The sequence below is a fragment of the Heterocephalus glaber genome, unplaced genomic scaffold, assembly GCF_053883595.1.
Source record: "Heterocephalus glaber isolate CG9 unplaced genomic scaffold, H.glaber_assembly_v1.0 deba00001608, whole genome shotgun sequence".
Taxonomy (NCBI): Eukaryota; Metazoa; Chordata; class Mammalia; order Rodentia; family Bathyergidae; genus Heterocephalus; species Heterocephalus glaber.
The window spans coordinates 15,209,851-15,235,774 of record NW_028258379.1 but is presented as its reverse complement, the minus strand read 5'-3'; the positions used below and the strand labels follow the sequence as shown (position 1 = coordinate 15,235,774).

The 25,924-nt window shown below is 41.3% G+C and overlaps 2 protein-coding genes across 10 annotated transcripts in view; one reads left to right on the top strand and one right to left on the bottom strand.

Moving 5' to 3' along the window:
• Nek9 (NIMA related kinase 9) overlaps positions 1-15,399 on the top strand; it is a 44,914-nt gene extending 29,515 nt beyond the window's left edge. For 2 of the 3 annotated variants that reach the window (XM_004837171.3, XM_087195405.1), the window contains 6 exons: positions 2,584-2,754; positions 3,493-3,552; positions 6,778-6,977; positions 8,727-8,888; positions 10,373-10,585; positions 12,893-15,399. In XM_004837171.3, the coding sequence (XP_004837228.1) occupies positions 2,584-2,754; positions 3,493-3,552; positions 6,778-6,977; positions 8,727-8,888; positions 10,373-10,585; positions 12,893-13,018 (932 nt within the window). In that variant the 3' untranslated portion in view covers positions 13,019-15,399. The remainder of the gene's footprint in view (positions 1-2,583; positions 2,755-3,492; positions 3,553-6,777; positions 6,978-8,726; positions 8,889-10,372; positions 10,586-12,892) is intronic. The other variant, XM_021246299.2, reaches the window with a different exon arrangement.
• Positions 1-25,924, bottom strand: part of Zc2hc1c (zinc finger C2HC-type containing 1C) — a 54,156-nt gene that overhangs the window by 28,121 nt on the left and 111 nt on the right. Inside the window, exons 1-5 of one of the 7 annotated variants that reach the window (XM_087195406.1) lie at positions 25,718-25,904; positions 23,799-25,128; positions 18,227-18,415; positions 10,984-11,073; positions 6,183-9,159 (exon numbers count right to left, since the gene is read on the bottom strand). In XM_087195406.1, the coding sequence (XP_087051532.1) occupies positions 11,017-11,073; positions 18,227-18,415; positions 23,799-25,109 (1,557 nt within the window). In that variant the 5' untranslated portion in view covers positions 25,110-25,128; positions 25,718-25,904 and the 3' untranslated portion in view covers positions 6,183-9,159; positions 10,984-11,016. Of the gene's footprint in view, positions 1-6,182; positions 9,160-10,983; positions 11,074-17,851; positions 18,416-23,798; positions 25,129-25,227; positions 25,317-25,695; positions 25,905-25,924 lie in introns of those variants that run through there. The other 6 variants (XM_087195407.1, XM_004837178.3, XM_021246315.2 and 3 more) reach the window with 6 other exon arrangements.

Genomic DNA, 25,924 nt, shown 5'->3' with positions numbered 1-25,924 from the left:
TCTCCTTTAATTTTTTATTTTATTTTTTGGTACTGGGGATCAAACTCAGGACCTTGCGCTTGCAAGGTAGCCACTGGCGCCACTGAGCTAAATCCCCGCCCCCTTCCTCCTTTAATTTTAACTAATTTTTTTGGTAAAACATTTCAGAATTATTAAATACTTCTATTGGTATCTTGCCCACACCACGTTGGTTTCAGTAAACATGGCTGGAGAGAATAATACAGGCAAAACTTTCAGGTGCGATGATAGAAGCCACCAACTTCTCCCAGGCCAATCCTGCCTCCAAAGTGAGGAGACACATTCCTTAAATGCTCCCTGTACCCTGACCACTTTATATCACCACCCAACCTCCAGAATTTGTTCAACAGCCCCTCAACCTGCATGTGTAAAGATAGAATGGCCATGTAGCCTAGTTACCCTGTGTGAGTCCTCACACATATCTGTTGTCCTAGCATAATCATTAATAACACCCCCTTTCATTTAAAAATTGCCTTCGTTGGATAAGAATCAAAATTCTGGATTTATCATCTCAGACAAACTTAGTATATTCTGATATTCTGCCTAGACCTGTTCCTCTGCAGCCTTCCTATTGCAATAAATAGTAGGTCCATCAGTCAGTATGGAGATACCTCAAAGAACTAGGACTAGAGGTCCCATTTGACCCAGCTATTCCCCTGCTGGGTATCTTCCTAAAAGAATTAAAAGAATCATACCACAGTGATATATGTGCACCCATGTTTATAGCAGCACAGTTTGTAATAGCTAAAGCTTGGAAACAGCCCAAGTGCCCATCAACTGGAAACTGGACAAAGAAAATGTGTTTTTTTTATAAAATGGAGGACTACTCAGCCTTAAAGAACAAAAAACCAGAGTCATTTATAGCTAAATGGATTCATATCGAGGCCATACTCTTAAGTGAAATAAATAGGACACGTGTAAATACCGAATAGTTTCACTAGTGTGAGAAATCGATAGTGTAAACAAGGGTTAAAATGATTGAAATGAATAATTGATAATTTGAAATAGGAAAAAAGGTCCAAAGACGAAAGAGTGAAGGGAGGGGAAGGGAAAAGGAAAAACTATGAGAAAAGAAAAAAAATGGAAATGAAAGCTATGTAAATAGGGAAGGGTGGAGGGGGTGAAGGGCACACAGGTAATGGGGAAAAAAATAAGAACTAAGACATATCATGTACAGGTACAAACACCCAATGATAAATGTAAACGAATTGTATACCTAAAATGTACCAATAAAAAAACTTAAAAAAAAAAAATAGTAGGTCCATCTTACACCCTGCATTCCATCCATCAGCTCATCCCATGGACCATCTTCTGAATATGTCCGGCTTCTGGCTAACATCACCGCTATAGCTGATCTCCCTCCTTCCACCCTTGCTCCCATGCAGTTGCCTCTGCTCATCACAGCCTCAGGGATCCTTTTAAGTCATTTTTGCTCAGAACATCTAATGGTTTTCTACACCAGTCAGGAAAATCCAAAGTCATCATATTGGCCGGCCTGCATGGTCCCACATGACAGAGACTCTAGCCATCTCCTGATCTCTTCTGTAACCACTCCATCCTCCCTACTTTCTCCATCTGCAGGAGCCTCCTTACTCCATTTGTGCTATTGGCATTACCTATGCAACTTTGAGCTTACTGTTCTCTGCCTTTCTCTCACTTCAATCAGATCTCTGCTCAAGTTAGAAAAATACTTTTCTGACCACTCAAAAATAATGGGCCGGGGATTTAGCTCAGTGGTTCCAGCGCCTGCCTTGCAAGCACAAGGTCCCAAGTTCAATCCTCGGTACCAAAAATAATAATAATAATGAAACTCCATCCCACTATTATTTACTTTGCTTGTTTTTCATCACTGTTTATCTTTCTTCACAGCACTTATCACTATCTGAAATATTAGATATTAGGTACTATCAGTCTCCCCTACAGAATGATTGTTATACAGGAGCCAAAACTTTATTCTGTTCATTGCTCAGTCACCTTAAACAATGCCTGGCATAAAATAGATGCTCAGTAAATGTCTGAATGAGGGCCGGGGATTTAGCTCAGTGGCACAGCACCTGCCTCGCAAGTGCAAGGTCCCGAGTTCAATCCCTGGTACCAAAAAATAATAACAATAACAATAATAATAATAAATAAATGTTTGAATGAGTGACCATTAAAAAGTTGTTGAATGAGGACAGGGATTTAGCTCAGTGCTTCTGCCGCCTGCTCCACAAGTGCAAGGACCCGAGTTCAATCCCCGGTACCAAAAACAAAAGTTGTTGAATGAGTAAACAAATGAATGGCAGTACATAGGAACAATGATCATTTTTATCTTGGTGGGATCAGAAGGAATTTAAGCTTTATATGGAGGAGGGCCGGGGATTTGGTTCAGTGGTTCTGGCACCTGCTCTGCAAGCATAAGGTCCTGAGTTTGATCCCTTGTACCAAAAAAAAAAAAAAAGCTTTATATGGAGGAATAAACAGCTTTCCCTATCTTTCTAGCTCTAGAGCATCATAATGGGGAACCTGAAGAGTTGGGAAGATAATCTTCTGTGAAATGATCTGCTGTTTAACTTTTTCTCCTAGATAATCACATTTTTGCCTGGGGCAATGGTGGTAATGGCCGCCTGGCAATGACCCCCACTGAGAGACCCCATGGCTCTGATATCTGTACCTCATGGCCTCGCCCTATTTTTGGATCTCTGCATCATGTCCCAGATCTGTCTTGCCGTGGCTGGCACACCATTCTCATTGTTGGTAAGGGGTTCATATGTGTGGGGTTAGGATAGCTTTGACAGGACTGACCCACAGCTAAGGTACTGATGGACTGATGGTCACATTCTTAGAACAGAAGTGTCCTGAAGAAAAGAGGCAATTTCTCTAATCCTCAGGGATCCCATGCCTAGTGCTAGGAACAGAACATTATTATTTTCCAAGCTTTGTCATTTGCCTTCTCTTGGTCTTATGGCCATTTTTTAATGTAACTGTGGACTCTGCCACCCCCATAGAATTTGTTACTTCGACTTAAATCATTAATTAATTTTTTACCTGTGTTCATACTTTCTTGAAAAACATTTAGTACATCTTTTAAAAAGAAAATTCATGAATGCTTTTTGCATGAATAGTACTTTGAATTAAATTTTCAAAGTCTTGAAAGGGTTGGCAGATTCATTATATCTTGGTTCCACATTAGAATTCCCAGGGGGCTTTTACAAATCCTACTCCTGACCTTATCCCTGACCATTTAAACCAGAGTCTCTGGGATGGGACCTAGGCATTGTTACTGTGTAAAGCTTCCCAAACAGCAAAGGTGGAGAATTGCCATTTTAGATAGAGTAGCTAGTGGTGTTTGGTTTGTAAGATTAATTTCTAAACAGTAAACATAGTCATCTGGACTCAGGGATTATCTCCTATATTATATCCCTCTCCTAGTCTCCCCTCACTTTCCTGTCTTTGTCTGTATACAATGTTTACCTATTCACTATTTTTCCTCAGAGAAAGTATTGAATTCTAAGACCATCCGTTCTAATAGCAGCGGCCTCTCCATTGGAACTGGTATGTAGCGATATCTCAGGTACCAGTGGTTTCTGAATTGTGGATCTTTGGGTTATATTCCATGCAGTCTCTAAAACTCAAAGGAAAAATAGAAAATTTCTTTGGGGAATACAGAATACAGTGATTGAGAGGGAGGATCCTATTTTGGTAAGTTTCACAGTAAGTCATGGCTTACATTGTGGTCAGAGGGAGAGTACATCTTCTTTGCTTCCATGCATATGGAAGTAATTAAATAGCTTACCCCACACTATAATGTAATTTATGTAGTATTCCTTTTCTTACAATCCGAGGGGCCGTGGGTTCTCTCTGCCCTTTACTTCCATGGTATTCCCAGGGGTATTCCAGTCTAAAGAAATAGTCTTTCAGAATAGGTCGTCAAAAATAAAAGCCAGCTAAACTTTCAACATAGGAAAATCAGCCCAAAGGTCTCTAATAGTTTTCCCTTGACTACTTTCTTCAGGAGTCTCTGTTATTTGGGACTATGCCAAGAAATTGAATCTGGTTCTTTCTAGTTTTCTACCTGCTAGAGTCCCCGTGGACTCTAGCAGACTTACTGATGCTGATATGTTTTGGGACCAAAAAGATGAACACCCAGAATAAAAGCACATTAATTCCTCAAAAATAAACAGTTAAAAAATCTGATCTGTGATTGTTAAACATTAATTTATACATACAGATACCCCTGTTACATCTTTTATTGTTTTCTTAAGTAATCTACTATTCAGCATCTTTATTTATACACATTAATCCCTGTAATAAATGATTAAATATCTTTTTGTTAAGCATGGTTATTCTTTACAACTTTCTTTGCTAGAATAGTATTTGAAAGAAAAACATAATATTAAAAGCAAATGTCCATTAGACAGAAAATGTAAATTCAAGTAAGAGCAGGAACTTTTTTCTTTTTTCTTTTTTTTTTTTTTTTTTTTTTGGTACCGGGGATTGAACTTGGGACCTTGCGCTTGCGAGGCAGGCGCCAGAACCACTGAGCTAAATCCCTGGCCCAACTTTTTTCTTTTTTATTCATTAATTTTATCCACATGGCATAGAACAGTATCTGGTAAATACTAAACACTCAGTAAATATTTGTTGATTGAATGTGTTCTACCCATATATTGGACTGGTTTTTGTACAGGAGTGAAAATATCTGCAAATATTTTGATAATGTGAAATACAGAAAGCAAGTTGCAGCAGACCATGTATCTTTTTATAAAGTTTAAAAACAAGCGAAATAAATGATGTATTGTTTAAGGATGCACAAATACATAGTAGTTGCTGGGTGTGCTGGTGCAAGCCTATAATCCCAGCACTTGGGAGGCTGAGGCAGGATTGCCATGCGTTTGAGACCAGCCTGGGCAACAAAGTGAGTTTAAGGCCAGCCTGAATTGCATAGCAAGACCCTGTCACAAAAACAGACAACAACAACAACAAAAACACAAATACATGGTAGAATCTTTTAAGAAGAATTGATATATACAAAATTAATTAGACTTGGGGCGGGGATTTAGCTCAGTGGTTTCGCTGCCTGCTGCGCAAGCGCAAGGACCCGAGTTTGATCCCTGGTACCAAAAAAAAAATAATAATAATAATTAGACTAGTTTCATCTGGTTAGGAGGCCAGAGAAGGAAATTCTGTAATTTCCAGCTCATATGCAGTGATACAGACAGCAGATCCAGTAGAGGTTCCTGCGAAAGTAGGAATATTCTCTGTGCTGTCCAGAATAGTGGCTCATAGCCTTGTGACTATTGACCACTCAAGAGTATGGCTAGTATAACTGAGGAACTAATTTTATTTAAATTTAAATGGCTACATATGACCAGTGACTACCACATGGGAAGTACCGTTCTTGTTCTTTAGTGACCACATCATGTATGTTTATTTTACTGCTAAACATCAAAATGTGCACATATGTTAAAAATGGTCTTGCTAGGCATGGTGGCACACACTTGTAATCCCAGCACTTGGGATTCTGAGGCAAGAGGATCTCCACAAGTTCGAGGCCAGCCGGGTCTACATAGTGAGTTCAAGGACAGCCTGAACTACATAGCAAGACCTTGTCACCAGGGCTGGGGATTTAGCTCAGTGGTGCTGCTGCCTGCCTCACAAACACAAGTTCCTGAGTTCAGTCCCCGGTACCAAAGACCTTGTCTCCAAAATAATTAATTAATTAATTAAATTTAAAAATAGTCTTGTTTGGCTACTTCAGTAGATCATAGCGTGGCAGTCAGTCAAGCTGATGTTGCAGGGTACGACAAATAGTCCTTTCCATGTAATCTTAGAATATACCATGTAGTTTTTTTTAGGTTTGGAAAATTTACTGTCTTATATTTTTCTTTGATCCATACTAAAATTCACATACCAGCTAGTCTTCACTACAGCAGCTTGGAATTTACTGCGTGACAGGAAAAAGACAGTCACAATATTCTAAAAATTCATATAACTAGTCTTCAAAGAATTTAATACTTACATGATGAAGAATTCATCATTTGGCTGTTTCTAAACAAGAAGTTTCTGTGGTTTATCTGGCAACTTGGAGAAGTGTTTGATTCAAATGTCAAAGAACTTTTTTTTTTTTTTTGGTACCGGGCATCGAACTCGGGTCCTTGCCCTTGCGCAGCAGGCGGCGAAACCACTGAGCTACATCCCCAGCCCAAAGAACTTTTTATATAAGACAAATGTCAATGAAGGATGCTGGAGTCTGAATGGATCTGTTAAAGATGCAGAGTAAGACTAGGTGCAGTAATCGCAGCCACTTGGGAGGGTGAGAGGCAAGAGGATTGAAAGTTTGGGGCCAGCCTGGGTAATTTAGCAATACCCTGTCTCAGAATAAAAAATAAAAAGGGTTGGGTGCATGGCTCAGTGGTAGAGTACCCTTGGGTCCCATCTCCAGTACTACATACACACACACACACACACACACACACACACACACACACACATACACACACGATGCAGAACAAGCATGGTGACATGTGGTTTAGGGGATTGTTTAGTATTGTATTAGAATATTGGTAATATGTATGGATATAGGATAAACAAGTTTGGAAATGAGTTATCTTCATGAAGATCCTGATACATAAATACCATATTTAAAAACTAACAATTTACTCTGAGATAGCTGACTTGTACTGTTGCCATTCCACTTCATGCAATTCTGGGACTGTCAGATGGTAAGTCTCTCTTGCTGCATAGTAACACTCTACTTCTGTGCTTTGTATGTGCCAGTGGTTCAGAGTTCTAGCCCAGGAAGTGGTGGTGGTGGTGAGGAAGAGGACAGTCAGCAGGAATCTGAAACTCCTGATCCAAGTGGAGGCTTTCGAGGAACAATGGAAGCAGACCGAGGAATAGAAGGTTTCATCAGTCCCACAGAACCCATGGGGAATAGTTGTGGGGCCAGCAGCTCCTGTCCTGGCTGGCTTCGAAAGGTAATCCCCCTTCCCCCTTTTTTTTTTTGAGACAGGGTCTCACTTTAGTTTAGGCTGGTCCTGAACTCACTATATAGCCCAGGCGGGCTCGAACTTGCAGTGATCTTCCCACCTCAGCCTCCTGAGTCCTAGGATTATAGGCATGTTCAAAAAGTAATTCCTGGGGCCAGGGATTTAGCTCAGTGGTTCCGCCACCTGCCTTGCAAGTGCAAGGTCCTGAGTTCGATCCCTGGTACCAAAAAAAAAAAAGAAAAGAAAAAGTAATTCCTTAGAAGAGATGCCTCAGATAAAATATCAGGCCATTTGCAGGGACTAGAAAAGAATGTCTTATTAAACTGTTTTACCACAAGAAATCTAAATTTCTGATTTTTACCTAGAAATAAAATCACAAAATCATTAATCCTTTTTTTCTTTCTAACAAAAAGAGATGCAAAATATTCTCATACCTGTAATACTTAAATGGATGTAAATTAACATAACCTACCTTGGGGCCGGGGATTTAGCTCAGTGGTTCTGCTGCCTGCCTTGGAGCACAAGGTCCCAAGTTTGATTCCCGGTACCAAAAAAAACAAAAAAACAACAACATAACCTATCTTGAGGTGGGCATGGTGGCTCACACCTGTAATTGAAGCACTTGGGAGAGTGTGGCAGGAGAATTGCAAGTTCAAGCCCAACCTTGGCAATTTAGCGAGACTGTCTCAAACAATAAAGGGGGCTGGGAGCACATTGGGGGAGTAGCTCCTTTCAGAGGCCCTTGGGTTCAATCATCAGTACTAAAAAATTGCACTTTTTTTGTTTTTTGGTACCAGAGATTGAACTTGGGACCTTGTGCTTACGAGGCAGGCAGGGGAACCACTGAGCTAAATCCCTGGCCCAAAATTGCACTTTTTAATAGTGCACATGTGCGAAGATTAAGCTTATAGGTTTTTTACTATTGATAGAAGTGGAATAATGGGACAGTTGTAATGCCTTACAGTAAGAAAATGGTCTATGAAAGTTAAGGAGCAGATTATAAAAATGTTGAAGTATATTTATATGGCAAGTTGGTTAAGGGCTGGGGATTTAGCTCAGTGGGTCTGCTGCCTGCCTCACAAGCGCAAGATCCCAAGTTTGATCCCCAGTACCAAAAAAAAGAAAGTTGATTAAAACATCTACCTGTGCAGTAAAGGAAATATCTGTCAATATGACCTTATTCTTTCAGAAAATAAATAATCCCAGAAAAATGTGGACAAGACTGTATTTACTGATCGTTTTAAGCAATTATCTCTGAGTAATGAAATTGCTGCTGGTTTTTCTTAGCTTCCTTTGCCCATCTGTATTTTCTTATTCTGTACAATGAACCTTTATAGTTTCTGAAATTTTAAATTTTTTCCAAAAATAAAAAGATTTATAGATTTAAAGTTCCTTAACCAACAAGACTAAACTCGATAGTTATCTGAAGAGTATGAGCACAGGAAGTATCATGGCACCACCCCACTTGCCAATATCTTATGTAGAATAAATACTGGAGAAATACACCAGGCTCTGCAGACTGTCTCGAATTTGAGTTTGAATTTGCATCACTGCTGTGTTCTGTTGAAGGGATGGCACTTTGTTCCCAGGTAGGTCAAGATACGTTTTTAACCGCAGCTATCTGTCCACTAGGGGGTGCTGATGTCGTGAGACACCAAAAGCTGTGCAATTAGGGAGATAGTGAATTGTTTGTTGCAAACAGAACTGATGAGATTCTTTTCTTTCTCATGTACACAGGAGCTGGAAAATGCAGAATTCATTCCCATGCCAGATAGCTCATCTCCCCTAAGTGGAGCATTTTCTGAATCCGAGAAAGATACCCTGCCCTATGAAGAGCTGCAAGGACTCAAAGTAGCCTCCGAAGTGCTTGTGGAGCCTCAGCCCCCTGCAGGAGCCTGGGTAACTGTCCTCTGGGTGTCACTCTGTCTTTCAGCTTCATTGGTCCAGCTGCCCTGTGTCATGTTCTCTCACTGCCCATCCATTTGTACTGAAAGCTTCTCTGCCCAAAGCTAAACTGCGTTACCTCAACAGATTTTACCCTCTCATAGTTCTGACAGACCACCTTCCTACACCAGAGGATTCTCTTTTTTTCTGTCTCAGCAGTACCGGAATTGAAGTTTCAGAATTCCGATTCAGCTTTTCATGATACTCCTAGGGTCGGCTGGAAGTTCTAAATATAAGTAGAACATAATGTTTTAGTCTAGTGAGGGAACAACCCATGTACACCTAACCTTGGTAGAAATAAAATTGCAGTAAACACCTCAATAAAACTCAAAACCAGGGGCCACCAAACTTTTTCTATACAAAGTCACAAAGTAATTTTAGATTTTGTGGGCCAGTCTCTGTGCAGCTATTCAGCTCTTACATTGCAGCACAAAAACAGTCACAGACACAGGCTGAGTACTCCTTATCCAAAGTGCTTGGGACCAGTGTTTTGGATTTTGGATTATTTGGATTTTGGAATATTTGCATATATACATAATTAGATCTTGAGGATGGAACCCAAGACTTAACACAGAATTAATTTATATTTCACATACGTCTTATACCTACAAGCCTGAAGGTAATTTTATATAGTATTTCAGTGTATCTGCTTTTTGACTACAACTTGTTACATGAGGTCAAATGAATTTTCCATTTGTGGCATCATGTCAGTGCTCAGAAAGGGTAGGATTTTGGAGCATTTCCAATTTTCAGATTAGGGATTTTCAAACTGGAATACATAACACAGGAGTTGAGTACATGCCTGTGTTTCAGTAAAACTTTACTTACATAAACAGGCAGTAGGCCAGAATTGGCCAATGGGGTGTATTTTGTTGACCTTGGCCATAAAGTACAGTAGAAGGAGGAGAAAAATCCAGACTGAGATAATTGAAAACCTTCCCAGAAAAGGTAATAAAACCTTTGAAACTTCAAGGTGAACGTTTGCATTCCAGTTGGTTAGCTTTTTTGAATTTGCTGGTAGTCCTTACTGAACACCTCTTGTATCTTTTCTACAGTGTGACCTCCACATTTCATGAGTATTGACTCTTTTGGATCACAGTGTCCTCACTGTGAACAGGATTTGTTTCAAACCAAATCATGCTTTTCCCCACTGCAACATTTTAAATGAGAACATATCAACACACTTTAAAACTTTTTTCACAAAATCCTCCAAAGTAAGGTACTGTTGTTCACATTAGCCTAATGGGGACTGAGGCATTGAGAATTCCTGTGCTTCCTCAGTGCCAGGTGCTGTTGTAATCCCAGCATTCTTCTGTTTCTCTTCCACTTCTCCATATGTATATATGTCCTATCGTACTAATTTGAAAGTAAATCTGTTTGGACTGGGGAGATGTGCTCCTAGAGCAGACCCTCCTACAATCTGTCCCTCTTGTCTCTAGCCACCCCTGCTGACTGCCGAAGTACCCTGTTCTGGGAAGGGAACACCATTGACCCCTCCTGCCTGTGCATGTAGCACTCTGCAGGTGGAGGTTGAGAGATTGCAGGGTCTGGTGTTAAAGTGTCTGGCTGAACAACAGAAGCTACAGCAAGAAAACCTCCAGATTTTTACCCAACTACAGAAGCTGAACAAGAAATTAGAAGGAGGTCAGCAGGTAAGAGCATTAAGAGAGTAATTCAATTTCTAAGTCTGTTTTGAGGACTTACAGAAACAAAACACCAAGACTTACTGCTCTGCATGTCCTCACCTTTGAATGATGTGACTTTTGTAATTAATCCCAGAAGCCTTAGACATTCAGGCACCTGGACAGAATCATTCTCTTCACCAAACTCTATTTTTTTTTTTTTAGTTACTGTTTGTTGTTACTGTTTGTTTTTTCTTTTACTTTTTACTATGAAAAATTTTTTATTTCCATTTACTTATTTATTTAGGTACCGGGGATCGAACTTGGGACCTTGTGCTTGCGAGACAGGCACCGGAACCACTGAGCTAAATCCCCAGCCCCTACTATGAAAAATTTTAAACATTACAGTAAACACCCAATGTACTCACCATCTAGATTCAATGGTTTTTGGGGCTGGGGATTTAATGCTCAGTGGTGCCACCACCTGCCTCACAAGAGCAAGGTCCTGAGTTCAATCCCTGGTACCAAAAAAAGAAAGAAATAGATTCAGTGGTTTTTAACATGTTGCTATATTGTTTACTCTGTGTCTATAATATATAAAATATTATACATTTTGCTGAAGCTTTTTTTTTTGTACTGGGGATCAAACTCAGGTCCTTCCAATTTCGAGGCAGGCAGCAGAACCACTGAGCTAAATCCCCGCCCCTGAAGCATTTTAAAGTAAATTATAAAAATCATTTGTAGGGCTGAGGATTTAGCTCAGTGATACCACGCCTGCCTCACAAGCGCAAGGTCCTGAGTTTGATTTTTGCTACCACCCCCAAAATCATTTGTAGTCCCCCTAAGTAAGCCCTTCAAAAATAAAGATGCTCATTCTTCTGGACAACCACAATATTATTATCACACACACCTAACAACACTAACATTCTCAATTTTCATTTAGTACCCAGTGGATAATTTGAATTTTCCCGTTTTCCCACAAAAATATCCTTTATTAGAATCCAGTCAAAAGCCCCACATTCCATTTGGTTATGTCTCATTTTAATCTAGAACAATTGCCTCTGCTACAACCACAACCACTCTTTTTATATATTTTAACATCATTGGCTGCAAGAAATAAGGCCAGTTGTTTAACAAAATGTCACACATTCTGTATTTGTCCTGTTTTCCTGGGATGTTAACACATTTCTGTTACCTGTCTTTTTTTTTTTTTTTTTTTTTGGTACTGGGGATCGAACTCAGGTCCTTGTGCTTAAGCAGCAGGCAGCGAAACCACTGAGCTAAATCCCCGGCCCTGTTACCTGTCTTTTCGGAAAACTAGAATTTAGATTTAAAGCTTGATTAGATTTAGTTAAATATTTTTGGAAAAATGCTTCACAGATAATGCTGCTCACACTGTTTTTAAGGAGGCATGGTATTGCCAGGCACCATGGTATATGCTTATAATCCCAAGCAAGGCTGAGACCAAAGGATCACAAGTTTGAGACCAGCATGGGCAACATAGTGAGACCATCTCAAAATTTTAAATGGGGGGTGGATAGGGATGTAATTCTGAGGTGGAGCACTTGCCTAGTGTGTGAGAGGCCCTAGGTTCAGTCCCCAGCACTACAAAAATAAATAAATAAACAATGAATTAAATGGTTATTTCTCTACATAAAGTTAACTAGGAATAGGAAAGTAGATTCAGCCTGTAGCTTTGCCATCTACCAGTTATTTGTGTTTGGACTTATTATTACTTTGTTTCTATGAGCTGAGCCCTAGTTTCTCACTTTAAAGAAGAAAATACTACCTACCCTGTATGATTGTTTTAAGTGAAATAATGTCTATGAAAATACTTTAGAAAGTAATAGACACACTTAAAGTAAGACTGGCAGCTGTAACAGGCAAGAAGATTGTTTTGCCCAGGACTTTTTCAATTTTAAAATTGAGAGTTCTGCAGTTTAGAACACCCTGCAGTCCTAGGTAAACCACAACAGTTGATCACCCTATCTGCAATGAATGTGCAAGTGTGCACTTCTGTGTGTGTGGAGAGAGGATACTAGGGATTGAACTCAGGGCCTTTGCACTGAACCACATCCCCCACCCTTTTCTTATCATTTATTTTGAGATACAGAGTCTTGCTAAGTCACTTAGTTGCCCAGGCTGGGCTTAAATTTGTGATCTTCCTGCCTCGGCTTCCGCTGGGATTACAAGTGTGAACTTTTTCTAAGGTAGTACTGTGAGCTTTCCACAGGACTGTAGCTATAAGTCTTTAGAGGCAGCATTGAAAATCTCATCCTGAACTGCTGTGACCAGGTGCTACTGTTGCTAATGTGGAACTGTGTTCTATCTGAACAGGTGGGGATGCATTCCAAAGGAACTCAGACAGCAAAGGAAGAGATGGAAATGGATCCAAAGCCTGACCTAGATTCAGATTCCTCCTGGTGCCTCCTGGGAACAGAGTCCTGTCGATCCAGCCTCTAGTCTCCTGAGCCTACATAGCCCCCAGGAAACTGGGATCCAAAGAACTTCACAGCACACTTACTGAGTGCAGAAAGCAGCTTTCCTGGCTTTGTTCACTTGCAGACAAGGGGCGCAAGGCAGAGGCTCTGAAGCACTTTCCTTGTACATTTGGAGAGTGGCATTGCCTTTTAGATAGGATCTAGAGTGATTTTCTTGTTTTGGAGAATAGAAGGGCCCTGTAGCCCTGGCTTTGTCATCAGTGACTGCCACAGCAGCAGCAGCTCTGTACCTCATCTGTTGATCCCACCTTTGAAGAAGAGACACAGTGTTCACTTTAATTGCGCTGTTAGCAGCTCATATCTCATTTATCATTTTCACCATTGATTCTAAGCTGCCTTGGGAATTCAGCACCAGGCATTGCACCTCTGGATGGGGAGGGAAAAGTGGAAAGCTGGAGTAGGCTGGGATCAGGCACAGCCTTCCCAGGGTCCTCTGGAGAATGGTAAAGTATTCTGAGCCCTCTCAGGAGCCTTGAGTCCAGGAAAATTTGGTGGAATCAATCTAGGGTGAGTTTTCAGAAAGTTCAGTTACTTCATGCAGCTAAATGCTTTAGGAGGAAAAGTAGGTTTAGATTGCTTTTCCTCTGAAGGTTGATGAAATGCCTTTAATGAGAAGTAGAGAAAGGGCAGATCCATCCTCATCACACAGCTTGGGCTTCAGGCTGTGCCAGGTACAGGGTGGGATTTCCCAGCTCTGAAAAATGTCTCTGAAGAAGGAGAGTCTCAGAGAATTGGGTCAGGCGCCTTAGGCAAGAGCCTTAGGACAAAATGGAGAGGGGAGGAGTGCCTGCTTCAGTGCTTCTACCTGGCTGTGACACCAAGTCTTCTGCCCTGGCAAGGCTTCTTGTGCCTCTGCCATCATGGCTCTGGGGAGTCATGGCTCTGATCTTGACGTCAGTAGCCCCAGCCCCTCCCTCTCTGTATGTCTAGTCAGTATTTCTCTCCTTTTGGTGTTTTTTGAAGCCATGTTATAACCAGTGAATCTGTATCATCTTTTCTACTTGAGTGGCCCAAAGCCAGCACGAAATCCTGGGGGTCCAGGAAGCCTAATAGAACAGGTAGAACCTGCCAAGTAAAAGGAATTTGGCTCCACCCTCGCTTCTGTTGTGTCCTTGTAGTCAAGAGCAAACCAGCTTTCCCAAAGGGAAACAGTAAAGAATAAAACTACATATAGGTAGTTTTAGACGAGTGGTTGATGGTTTCCCTTAAGGATGTGAGTGTTGTATTCCCATAAAGCCTTATGAAATGTTCCTGTATTTTGGGTCACAGGAGCTATTTTGATGAGTTCATCCTTCCTCCATCTAAAGAGCTAATTAATTTTGTTTCATTTTCCCCAAATCAGTCTGTTTAATATTGCAGGAGGACCTGTCCAGGGGAAATTTTACCATCTCCCTAAAACTGATAGTGAAAGGCTGGTGCTGGTAAAAAAAAAAAAAAAAAAAAACCATCTCTGGGGAAGGGCAACTCTGTGTAATGGGATCTTTGATGTCCCATTGTTTTCTCAATTCTGAGAAGCATAGTACAATAGTACTAATGTAATCACTGAAGCCTTTTCCTAAAATAAGGGAAGGGCCAACCCTGAATTAAAGTTACAAGGTCTGGGGTTTTGCTATAAACCCAAACAGTGGTTTTGGTTCATCATGTAAATGCAGCTGTGGTTTTCATAAGGACTAACTGACCTTTCATGTTCCTGTATCCTCATGCTCACCATCTCAGCAGGCCTGAGCAGGAGGGTTATTTTGGGTTTTTGTCATGAGGATCACTTCTGCTCTGGAGCTGAGGGACATGGCCACGTTGCTGAGACTATGGGGTGACAATGTGAGAAAGTGGGGTAAGAGCCCTGCTCTTGTTCCAGAGGGGAGTCATTCCCTAGCAGTGGAACTCCGTAGTCAGTTTTCTCTAGCATGCTCCCTTAGGAGGTCTAGGTTTGCTGTTAATCTGGCTGAGAATCCAAGTTCTGTGCCTTAGAGACAAGTTGCACTTTCCTGAATTGTGCCTGGGACAACCATATATTTTTTCCACCAAACAGCTATGCAAACAGAAACCAGTTCAAAGGTGGCAGCAGTGCCACCTTTGGATAGAGTGAGAGGCAAGGCAGCAGAAATGCCTTTGAATGGTTTCCTGTAGCTAATTCTCCCCAACTTTTGTCCTGCTTCTCTCCTTTATGAAGTGGTAGGTGCTTTCGGTTTTCTAGTAGTTTTGCTTTTGAGTTACAGTATAACTTGGGTTACTCCTAGTGCTGACACTGTTGCTAAAGAAGTACTTACTGTTAGCCAGATGCTGGAAAGACTGAGGGTGGAATGGTTTGGCATTTCTCTTTTAAATAAACATTTAAACTCTTAATTCGTGCTGTGCCTTAGTAAGCCTCACACCAGCCTCAGTCACTGGAGATAAAGTACCCATGTCCTAGGCCTTCATGAACCTTTGATTCCTTAAGTCTTTATCTAAATAAATAAGTGTTCTTGCAACAGAAACAGTGCAAGGAACATTGCACAGAAATAATCTCTGCTTCTTTCTCATATTCTTCCCAGCAAAATCATTGCTGCTGCTACAACTTTTTTCCTAAAAACTTCTACAAGACAGTGCTAAAAGTGCAGAGGGAGGGAAAAAATGGGCCAATAAAAGTAGGGTCCACTCTTGCACTTACCGCCTTAGTCCCAGTAGGGGCCTTTCCAAGTGATTGCGCCAGTTTGTTTATAAAACTTCACTTAAAGAGACTGAGCTGTATTTGTTCTCCCTGGCATACCACAGCCAAGTTACAACTTCTCTTGGCTGAGCATATTGCTAAAGTTTAAAGCTAAAATTCAAATTTCATTTGGTTTGTCATCTATTCAGAAACATTGATAATAGAACAACTCAGACTCATGGAAGTATTTTAGACACATTCATTCAAATAAGATCCCTGGGGCCTCCAAAGAAGTATTAGTCATGGTAGTGTCAGAGCTAAGCAGGCCATACCCAGGACTGTAAAACATGGTCCTCCTGCTGCAAAGCCAGAAGTCATTTACTGCTTTAATGATTAACTATGGAAATAAACATGTTGATCCTTAAACCTGACAGTCATAGACATTAGGGAGAAAAAGACTGTGTCACATCTCTGCTACCTTCTGTGTAGTTGTGAAGAGTGATCAATCAATGACCAAAAGCAAATGCTGACCAGAAGGTGCTGAGCTGCATGCAACAGTAAGAAATATTATCTTGGACTGTCTACACAGTTTTTTTTATTGGTTATACAGATTAGTGAGCTTCATTTTGGCAGACTCATACATGCACATAACATACTTCAGTCATTTTCACTGTACACACTTTTAAATGACATGGGTGTCACTGTGAGATTTTTCCCACTGCTTAACTTTTTGAACTTTAAAATTTATGTTTACTGGCACTAAAGGTTCTTGGATAAAGTAATATAAAATAGGGACATTTACAAGTAACATTATGTGTCCTTTGTCATCCCACCTGGGAAGAGACTAGATAGAAAAAAATTTTTACCTCTTCCCAAAAGCCAAGTCAAGCTAAATTTAAAAGACGAATAGAATAACCAAAGTCTAAACAGGAGATCAAAGGAAACATGAAGGCATTAACTATTTTCTCAGCAACTTAAGAATGAATTACTACATCCTTGTGTCTATAGAAACACTCCCTAAATAGCATTTGTTCTCTCTGGAGAACCCTGACCTGTGACCCTAATACCATCATCCAAGGATCCCAAACCCAAGTGCCTGTGGGGCCAGGCAGATAAGGCATGTGAAACAGGTCCCACCTGCTGTGGTCCCTGAGTGAAGGGCCACTGATTCTGAACCCCTCCAAATCTGCCCTGTATAGGTTCCTGGTCCAGTGTTTCCAGAACCTCCAGCTTTTCAAAGAGATGCTTCATGACCCAGTGTTTCAATGTCAGATCATATTTATAATGCCGTCCCAGCCAATAAAACACAGGAGAAAATCGTCCACAGGCTGCCACTTTGTGACCTTCACCACATACTGCTTTTAACACCAAGTGTGGAACGTAGTGTCTTCCTCATTAAACTTGCCTGGGGAATGGACATACCTGGTTAAATTTAAGTCTCCCAAACCCATTAATTGAGGGCCTAACTTGTGCTAGGCACTATTCTACACAGAAAATTTAAAAGATCTGTTCTCTTTTCCTTCAGAATTTACTCCTCAAAATAGAATTTAACTATGTTATAATCAGCAGGGACATGTGACGCTGCAGTGTCCCAGCTTGCTTTGATGGTACATTTGCTGCCTCATTTAAAAAGTCATTCAGGGCCGTGAATTTAGCTCAGTGGCACAGTGCCTGCCTCGCAAGCGCAAGGTCCAGAATTCAATCCCCTGTACCAAAAAAAACTCATTCAGCCAACATGATTTGAAAGCAGAGAGCTAGCAGCTTCATCATTTTTCAACATATGAAACCCATTAGAAAAGAGCAAGTAGAAGTATAATATGTTCCCCCCCGTCCCTACCCTGTAAAGTACATAAAGATGTTGCCTTTATTACACGGTACACCACAGGGAAGGTTTAGGATGTGCGGGTGCCCTAACATTATATACTTTTATTGGCATTTGGCCAGGACCATGCCTCATGGAGGCAAAGAACACACTTTCATTAATAATGCCTAAAAGCAAAATCATATTATCTTTTATAAGAATTATTATCTGGGTAACCACAGTCTTCTGACCCCAACTTAGCCCAATTCTATTTCTTACAAGAGCATGAAGAGTTAACAGAAACAATGGACACACGCAGTGACCAGAAAAATAACCAAATGCAGACACTTCACTAGCACAAATCAGAGTCAGGCTTGTGAGAAAGAGCTTTAATGTAGCCTGTTCACTATTCAGTGTCTCCACCCACCAGTTCTTAGGGCCTGAACATGAGAAACACCAGCTGAGGTTGTAATTTAGTGAGAAGCTGGGCTTCCTCCTGCCTCCTGCTGCTTAGCAATAGCCGTCTCCCTGGTTTTACCAGAGCTGTGTAATATAAAAATTTCAGGAGTATTTTTCTCTGCTTTATATCAAAGTATTCTAGTTCTATTTATTGCTGCAGAGAAGAAGAGCCTTCTAAACTGTCCGAGGGGGTTTCTACTATTGTCTGCTCAACTATGGTGCTTTCTTGGAGGTGGAGGACGGTTCCTAATGGTCTTACACTTGGGAATGTGTCGCTCAGCTACCTTGGGAGCAAAGTGACGGCTACAGTGAGAACACTGAACACAGTCTGGGTTTTCTGCAGGCAGGATGGGAGGCAAGTCTGAGGGGTTTCCACCTTTGGCAATGACCTGCTGGATCTCTCGTGCCTGACGGAGGGTACAGATGAAAGATTCATGCTTCTGTCTCCAGTTGTTCTTCTGAGGAGGCTCAGCCTATAATGTAAAAGGAAGACTAATCACTCAATGAGGCATTAAACTTGTCTCCTTCCTGAGACTCCATCAGAATGACAGAAGGAAATAAAAAGGGTGGTAATCCACAGGGTCAAAGAGAAAGGAAAGGAGCAACGGTGGTAACTGACTTGCCAGACCCAGGGCCTGCAAGGGGGGATACTATTGGAAGGCAAACCATTTTCCTAACAGAACCACTGAGAGGGCCAGTGCTTGAAAGCAGGTTGTTGAAAGCAGGGAGATACAGGGCTAAAAATAAAGTGGACACCTAAGACTCCTCTTCTTCTGCCTTGTATATCTACATGTCCAGCACTCCCACCCTCACCGAACAGGAACTTATTCTCTAGAGAAACTGAACTGGAGAGATTTCAAACTCAAGAAATCCAGACAGGGTAGAAAACGGTAAATCTTGAGGATGAAAATGGGGAGTAAGTGCAAATATACATAGCAAATTGTGGAACTGTCAACCTTCTTCTGGTATCCTCTTAGGAAAGAGGATTCTCTAGATGCACCAGGCAGTCTAGAAATAAGCCTTCAGATGCTGACCTTGGGGAACCCCAATTACAACGCTCAGTATGTGACAGCCATAATATGAAGGACCTTAGTCAGCAAGCTTTACTTAAGCTTGACTATGAAAAGACTGCCACTAGTCACCAAGTATTTGACAAAAACTCTAACAAGAAGACCCCAAAAAGTATACAAACAAAAAGGAAGTAGTAACAAGATGAAAACTTTTTTTCAGTACCCAAGATTGAAACCCGGGGCTCATGCATGCTATGTTCATGCATGCTCTATCACTGAACTATGACCCCAAGCCTTTTTCTTTTATTTTGAGATAGGGTCTCCCTAAGTTGCCCAGACTGGGCTCAAGTTTGCAATCCTTCTCTCTTAGCCTCCCCAGATAACTGGGATTATAGGCATATACCACCATGCCAGGTTTTTTTAGCAGAAAATATCAACAAAATGAATTTTAGAAGAGATTATGTCCATAAAATGAGTATATTATGAAAAGAACCAAAAAACCAAATAGATTATAAATTAAAACTTTGATGGCTAAAAGTAAAAACAAAATAGAAATGTTATAAAATAATGTTAAGAAAATTCCTTAGGGAAAAAAGAAAAATGCAAAGTAGAAAATTAGAAAGGCAATCCAGGAAGTCCAACATGTAATCAATAGGCATCCAAAGAGCACAGAGAAATCACAAGGAAGAAATTATTGGGGCCGGGGATTTAGCTCAATGGTTTCACCACCTGCTGCGAAAGCGCAAGGACCCAAGTTCGATCCCTGGTACCAAAAAAAAAAAAAGAAAAATTAAAGAAGCAATGTCACATTCCTCAAAGGCCATAAGTGTTAAGACTGAAATGGCTTTCTAAGTATTAAGCACAATCATTACAAAATGTCAGAATAAAGAGAATCCTGTACACTTTCAGAAAAAATTAAACAGATTTCACATAAGGAAACAGGAATCAAGATGGCATTTGGTTTCTCAACAGTAAACACTGAATGCTAAAAGCTAGTAGTAAATGCCTTAAAAGCTCTAATGAAATAATTTTCCACCTAGAATTCTATACCCAGCCAAATCATCAAATAAACTATTATATAGATATTTTCATTCATTAACATTCCTAGAATTAAAGCTCATAAGTCTTGAGACTGAAATGGCTTACCAAATATCCAGAACAATCATTGCAAAAGTTTACGAAATATACTTCCTGTGTACATTTTTTTAGTAAAGCAACGAGTGGAGCAGGAAAATAGAAGACACAGGATTCTGGTAATAGGAGAAAAGTCAAGTCCCCAAACAACAGGTCTGTACCAGGCCTCAGAAACAGCCATTCCGGAAATAGAAAGAAAAGGTCTAGAGGGGAAGGGGAAGTGAGAGGGGCAGGGGAAAGGAAAGAAGGGAAAAGAATAAATATGAGAAAAGGAAAAAATGGAAACAAAGTCTTTGTAAAAAGGGAGGGGTGGAGGGGTTGGAGGGGAGGGAATGGGGAAAACAATAAGAACCAAGATATATTATGTAAAGGTACAAACCCCCAATAATGAATGTCAACATATTGTATACCTAAAATGTACCGATAAAATTAAAAAGAAAAGAAATAGCCACTCCAGACTGGAGCCGGAGGAAGAAAAGTAGAGAAAGGGAAGTTTTCAGAATTTTTTTTTAAAAAAACCCTGATGCATTATGAGAAGTATTTGAAAACTTCATAAAAACATTAACAGATCTCTGGCATCAGATCATCTAGGGAAAAAATTAGAGACAGGTATGTAGAAAACAAATCAGTAACTTCAAGTATGTGTAGGCAGGAGCAGAATATGTTCACTCAAAAGTGAGCAAAATTTACATAATCATGTAACATCTGACTATTTAATCCAAAATTGTGGTTCAACTACAGTAGAAGGAAAAGGAGTAGAAAATGTAAAGGAGAGCTGGTATGGCGGAACACACCTGTAATCCCAGCACTCGGGAGGCTGAGGCAGGAGGACTGCCATGAGTTCAAGGCCAGCCTGAACTATATAGTGAGACCCTGTCTCAAAAAACGGCGGGGGGAGTCCCAGGGATTTAGCTCAGTGGTTCCGCCACCTGGCTCTCAAGCTCAAGGACCTGAGTTCGATCCCCAGTACCAAAAAAAAAAAGTTAAGGGGAGAGAGGATATGAAAGACAGCTTCACTCACAATTCCATAAGAAGTCATTGGATAATGTAGGAAATGAGCAAATCAAGAAAATAAGCATATTATTTGGGAATATGGAAATGCTTATCAGAAAAACCATCTAACAGAACTGGGGGCTGTACTAGAGTCCAGGAAAGGCTAAGACTGCTGACCTGCACCATAGACTTAGTACTTCATGATTTTTTAAAAGGCATGTAACAGTACTTAAAATTAATTTTTAAAGAATGAAAAAAGGAAAAGAAAATAGCTCTCGATAACAGCAAGAGTTACTATTAAAGGATTAGGAAGAATCCATCAGGATAGTCTCTTCCTGAAATGGAAACAGAGAAGGCCAGTGAGCTGCTATTAGAGATGGTATCCAAGAACCTTTAAAAGAATTCAGAAGGGAAGGTTCCTCAAGTGTATGATGATACTTATATTTTAATTTTTCCCCCTAGTGTTGGGGCTTGACCCAAGGCCTCAGGCATGCTAGGCAAATGCTCTACCCTTGAGCTACACATTCAGCCCCTTAATTTTTAATTTTTATTGAAATTATATTCAATTAACACATTAAGCACAAAGATGTGTGTGGTCCCTGTCCTCAAATGCTCCCAATGTATGGAGTAAACAAGATATGCAAGTCTGCTGAAAGTTATGTAAAGATTTTTAAAAGTCACTTCTTGTAGTACACTAGAGAAGTAACAATGGAGATATCACCACTCAGCTTCCAAAACACAGAGCTCTAGCATAAGACTCAAATCAGATCGTTTCTGCCTCAGTGTCCTCAATAAAACACATTTCCTCAAACTAGTTTCCACAAAGCTGGGGTGTCTGATCTCAGAAACCCAACACCTTTGCTTCCCTCCCACTATATTTAGGAAGTTTAAGAAGCACAAGATCCTTTTAGGTTCTGGCCAAATATAAACTGCTGTGGTAGAACACAGGGAATCCCCAGTGGATTACTGAGCTGACCAAAAAGAAAACAGGAAAGAACAGTGACCGGGTATCCTACCATTATCTGCCAGGGCAAGCTGTTGACTTCTTGTTGGTTGCTACATTATCTCTGAACATGGGAGTCACTTTCTTGTCGTGATCTCCCAGACTGTACTAAAAGAATTCTAATTGCAAAGTACTGTACATCTCCTAACAACCATCACATCCACGTGCGTTTTTAAAGGCCTCAGCAAATACACATGGAACAGTAAAGTCCTGATGGACAAGAAGTACCAATACAGCAGAGGAAGGGCTGGAAAAGAAATGAAAATAAGACACTTTTTTATTTTTCTAGAATATTAGAGCTAGATAAGGTCTATAAGATCATATGGCCTAGGGCTGGGGATTTAGCTCAGTGGTTCCACAGCCTGCCTCAAAAACGCAAGGTCCTGGAGTTTGATCCCCAGTACCAAAAAAAAAATCATATGGCCTAGGCATTCCCCAAATTTGATCATTTTATTCTCCTTACTATTAATATTTTTCTTTAAATTCATGATCCCCAGAAATTATAGGCTTAATATGCTGTTATATTTCTCTAATACACACTAAAAAATAAAAGTACTAAAATAAAAATGTCAGTACACAACAGTTTGAGAAATACTCATTTTATAAGACAAGTGGCATTACTTGATAGTCAAGTTATTTATGAAACAATCTTATCCAAATGTACCTCTGAAATTCTCCTGAACTTATCATATAAATGTCTTGAAACTTTTTTTGGTACCAGGGCTCGAACTCAGAACCTTGTGCTTGGGAGGCAGGCACAGTGCCACTGAGCTAAATTCCCGGCCCTAAAACTTAATAACTTGGTTTTTCTAAGTGATGTTTTGAAAGATAGCCAAAAAGAGAATCTTTTACACTGAAGGTGTTTATACTCTAAGGAGAAAAATAACTCTGAACTTAGTTGTGTTTCATGCATTTACTAAGGTGTATCAAAACTAAGCTAAATTTGAAAGAGTGGATACAGCTAAAGGAGTGGTAACAGATCCTAGCTTCAGGAGGTGGCAGAGTATATGGCAAAGAGCAAGAAGTTCTCTTGGCAAACCAAGAAAATAAACATTTTGTGTATAGATTTTTCTTTAGATTTATCATATTTTTATTATGTTTTTAAATTTATTGATTTTTAAACATTTATTACTTTTATAATCAAAAGGACATTCTTTTAAGTCTAGATTTTGGAATTAATCCAACCAAGATTTACATGTTGGCCTTGTCACTTAAAGCTGTGATTTCATGAAAGTTACTTAACCTGTACAAGGCTTGATATATGAGTATGCATCTCCAAGTTTGGAGATTTTTGGGTGGAGGGGGATGCAAGGAATTGAACTCAGGGACTTGAGTTTTCCAGGCAGGCACTGTACCACTGAGCTATATTCCCGGCCCTCCAAGTCTTAATTTTTTGCGGGGGGGGGGGGGGTACCAAGGATTGAACTCGGGTCCTTGCGCTTTCAAGGCAGGTGGCAGAACCACTGAGTTAAATCCCCTGCCCCCAAGTCTTAATTTTTTAATTGATAAAATGAGAGATAATGAGATTCTCACAGAATTGTGAAGATCACAGGAAAAGCTCCTGTCAGTGACTGCCACACAGTAGTAATCAAGAAATGTTAACTCTCACCTTCATCCCACATGGCACCTGAGTTTTCCCTAAAGAAAACTGAAGAGGACATAACAGGCCCCTACAAAGATCCCCACACAAAGTCAGATCCATGCGGCTCTTATTACCTTGACTGTGGCTGGCCCATTCCAGTTCAAGTACTGCTCTAGTTCTGTGCCCTTCGCCCGGGCTCTGGAGGAGTTAAACACTTTCCTCTTGGAACCCTGCATCTTGCTGCAGATGGTGGAGTGTCTCTCCAGCCTGAGCAAGAGAAATGTGCGCCCACAGTGGCTGCACTTGCCCAGTTCTGGCTCTTCAGTGGAGCCGCTGGAACGCGAGGACTCTGGTGCCCTGGACAAGCTAGAACTTCTGGTGGATCCCTGCAAATTACTGCCTGCTTCTTCTGAAGGCTGAAAGAACTCCTCCACCAATGGCCTTGAGGCTTGGTCTTGGATTTTACTGATTGCCACTAGCCTTTCCTTTTTGAATTTCTGGATTCCATAATCAGAGAACTGGATTGGACTAGAATTTTCCTGAGGCTGTCCCCAAGTTTCATCCTCTCTCCTGTCTCTACTGGACACCTCTTCAGTCCCAAATTCTGGGGAAAAGACAGGCTTGTATATGATGGTAATGTTACTGCCTTTATCTCTTCTGAGTTGTATCATTCTCTGCAGCTCTTGCTCTTCATTTTCCTTCGCCTGTTCCTTTTCCCTCTGGATCCTTCTGAGTTCTTCCTCTGTCTTCTTCAGCTTTTCCCTCAGGAGACTCTCCTTTCTTCGGATTTCCTCCTCTAAGCTCTCCCCTGCAGCTTCTAGTCTTTGGACCTGCATCCAGTTGGTCCTGTGGAGGTTTGCCATGGCCTCCCCCTGCATGGAAGCCAGAACAGATGAATTCACCCAGTTCCTCAAACCAAAATTGCTGTCTGAAAACTCTCTTGGGTCAGGGGGTCTTGGGTAGACATTCTGGTTCCTGTCAGTGCCAGCCTCCCCTGTACTATGAGACTTCCGGTGGACCACAGGCTTCAAGGGGTAGGCCCGGTCCACCCCAACTCGCTTCTTTGTAAAGGGGATGAAGTCTTGGTCATTTGCTTTGGGATACCCGGACTGAGGGCTTGAAGAGTACAAGAAGCCCTTTCCTTGGCCCTGGGGATTGCTTCCCGAGTTTCGCTGGCTGATTCCAGCACAGTGGGAATAGGAGTAGCTCCGGGCTTTTGTGCAGGTGTTCCATTTGGGGTGAGTGTAGACATTATCCAGTGCCAGCTCTTTCTTGTTCAAAGGCTTCTGCTGAAAACTCTTCAGGTGCCCCATGGAGGACTGCTGGGAAGAGTCACCTTGTTCATAAGGGTCTTGCTTGGCTGAGTGGAGCCCTGGAGCGGCTGCTTTATTATGTGGGAACATAACGCCCACAGGCAGTTGAGGAGCCAACTGGAGACCAGCCATTCAGGGCTTGGCCTGAAGCCTAGGGGAGATTCAAACCAGATACATGTGAAGAATTTGTCTGAGGTTCACTCCCACTTGCTAAGTAAACTATTTCTACATTTGCCTTACCCACATTTACCTTAAACTTTTCTAAGGACAGTGGTGCTGGGCAGGCTTGAATGTTCAATATGCTGGGTAATGGTTATGTGCCAGATACTGTGGTAGGCCCTGAAGACAGGAAAACAAATGGGATACAGGTGTTTCTGCCACCTAGTTTTTCTTTCCACCAGTACTAGTTTCTGCCATACACTTTTATGTAGCAGGTGAAAGAGCAGTGATCAGGTTTTAGCCCCGTCACTCAGAACAAGCAGCGTCCCTCGACCCCAGTTTTTCACCTGTAAACTGAAATGTTCTCTCTGCGCCTAGCCCCACCATTTTACAGTTAAGAAAACTGTGGCCCAGAGATAGGGCCTGGCACAGAGCTTCCGTCTGGCTGGAACGTGCTGGACTCCGAAGAGCAGAACCCGCCAGGGTATGAAGCAAGTGCCTGGTTGTCAAACCCGCATCCAAGAAGTCCCTGAGGCACAGACCGCAAAAGGCTTGTCACCTGACAGGTGGGGCCACCTGACCTGGAGGCAGCTGGCTGTAATCCGGAACGCGGAGGTCTTGTTCTGTCCCGGAGGGTCGAGAGGTGGCCCTCAGTTGGAGACTCCGCCTTTGAGGATAAGGCCCTCTATCTACTGCCCCTCAGAAGGTCGAAGTTGCTGACCTCAGGATTCCCCGCCCTTTCGAGAACCTGACGCTCTTGGGGACCCCTCCAGCTCAAGGGTAACCCC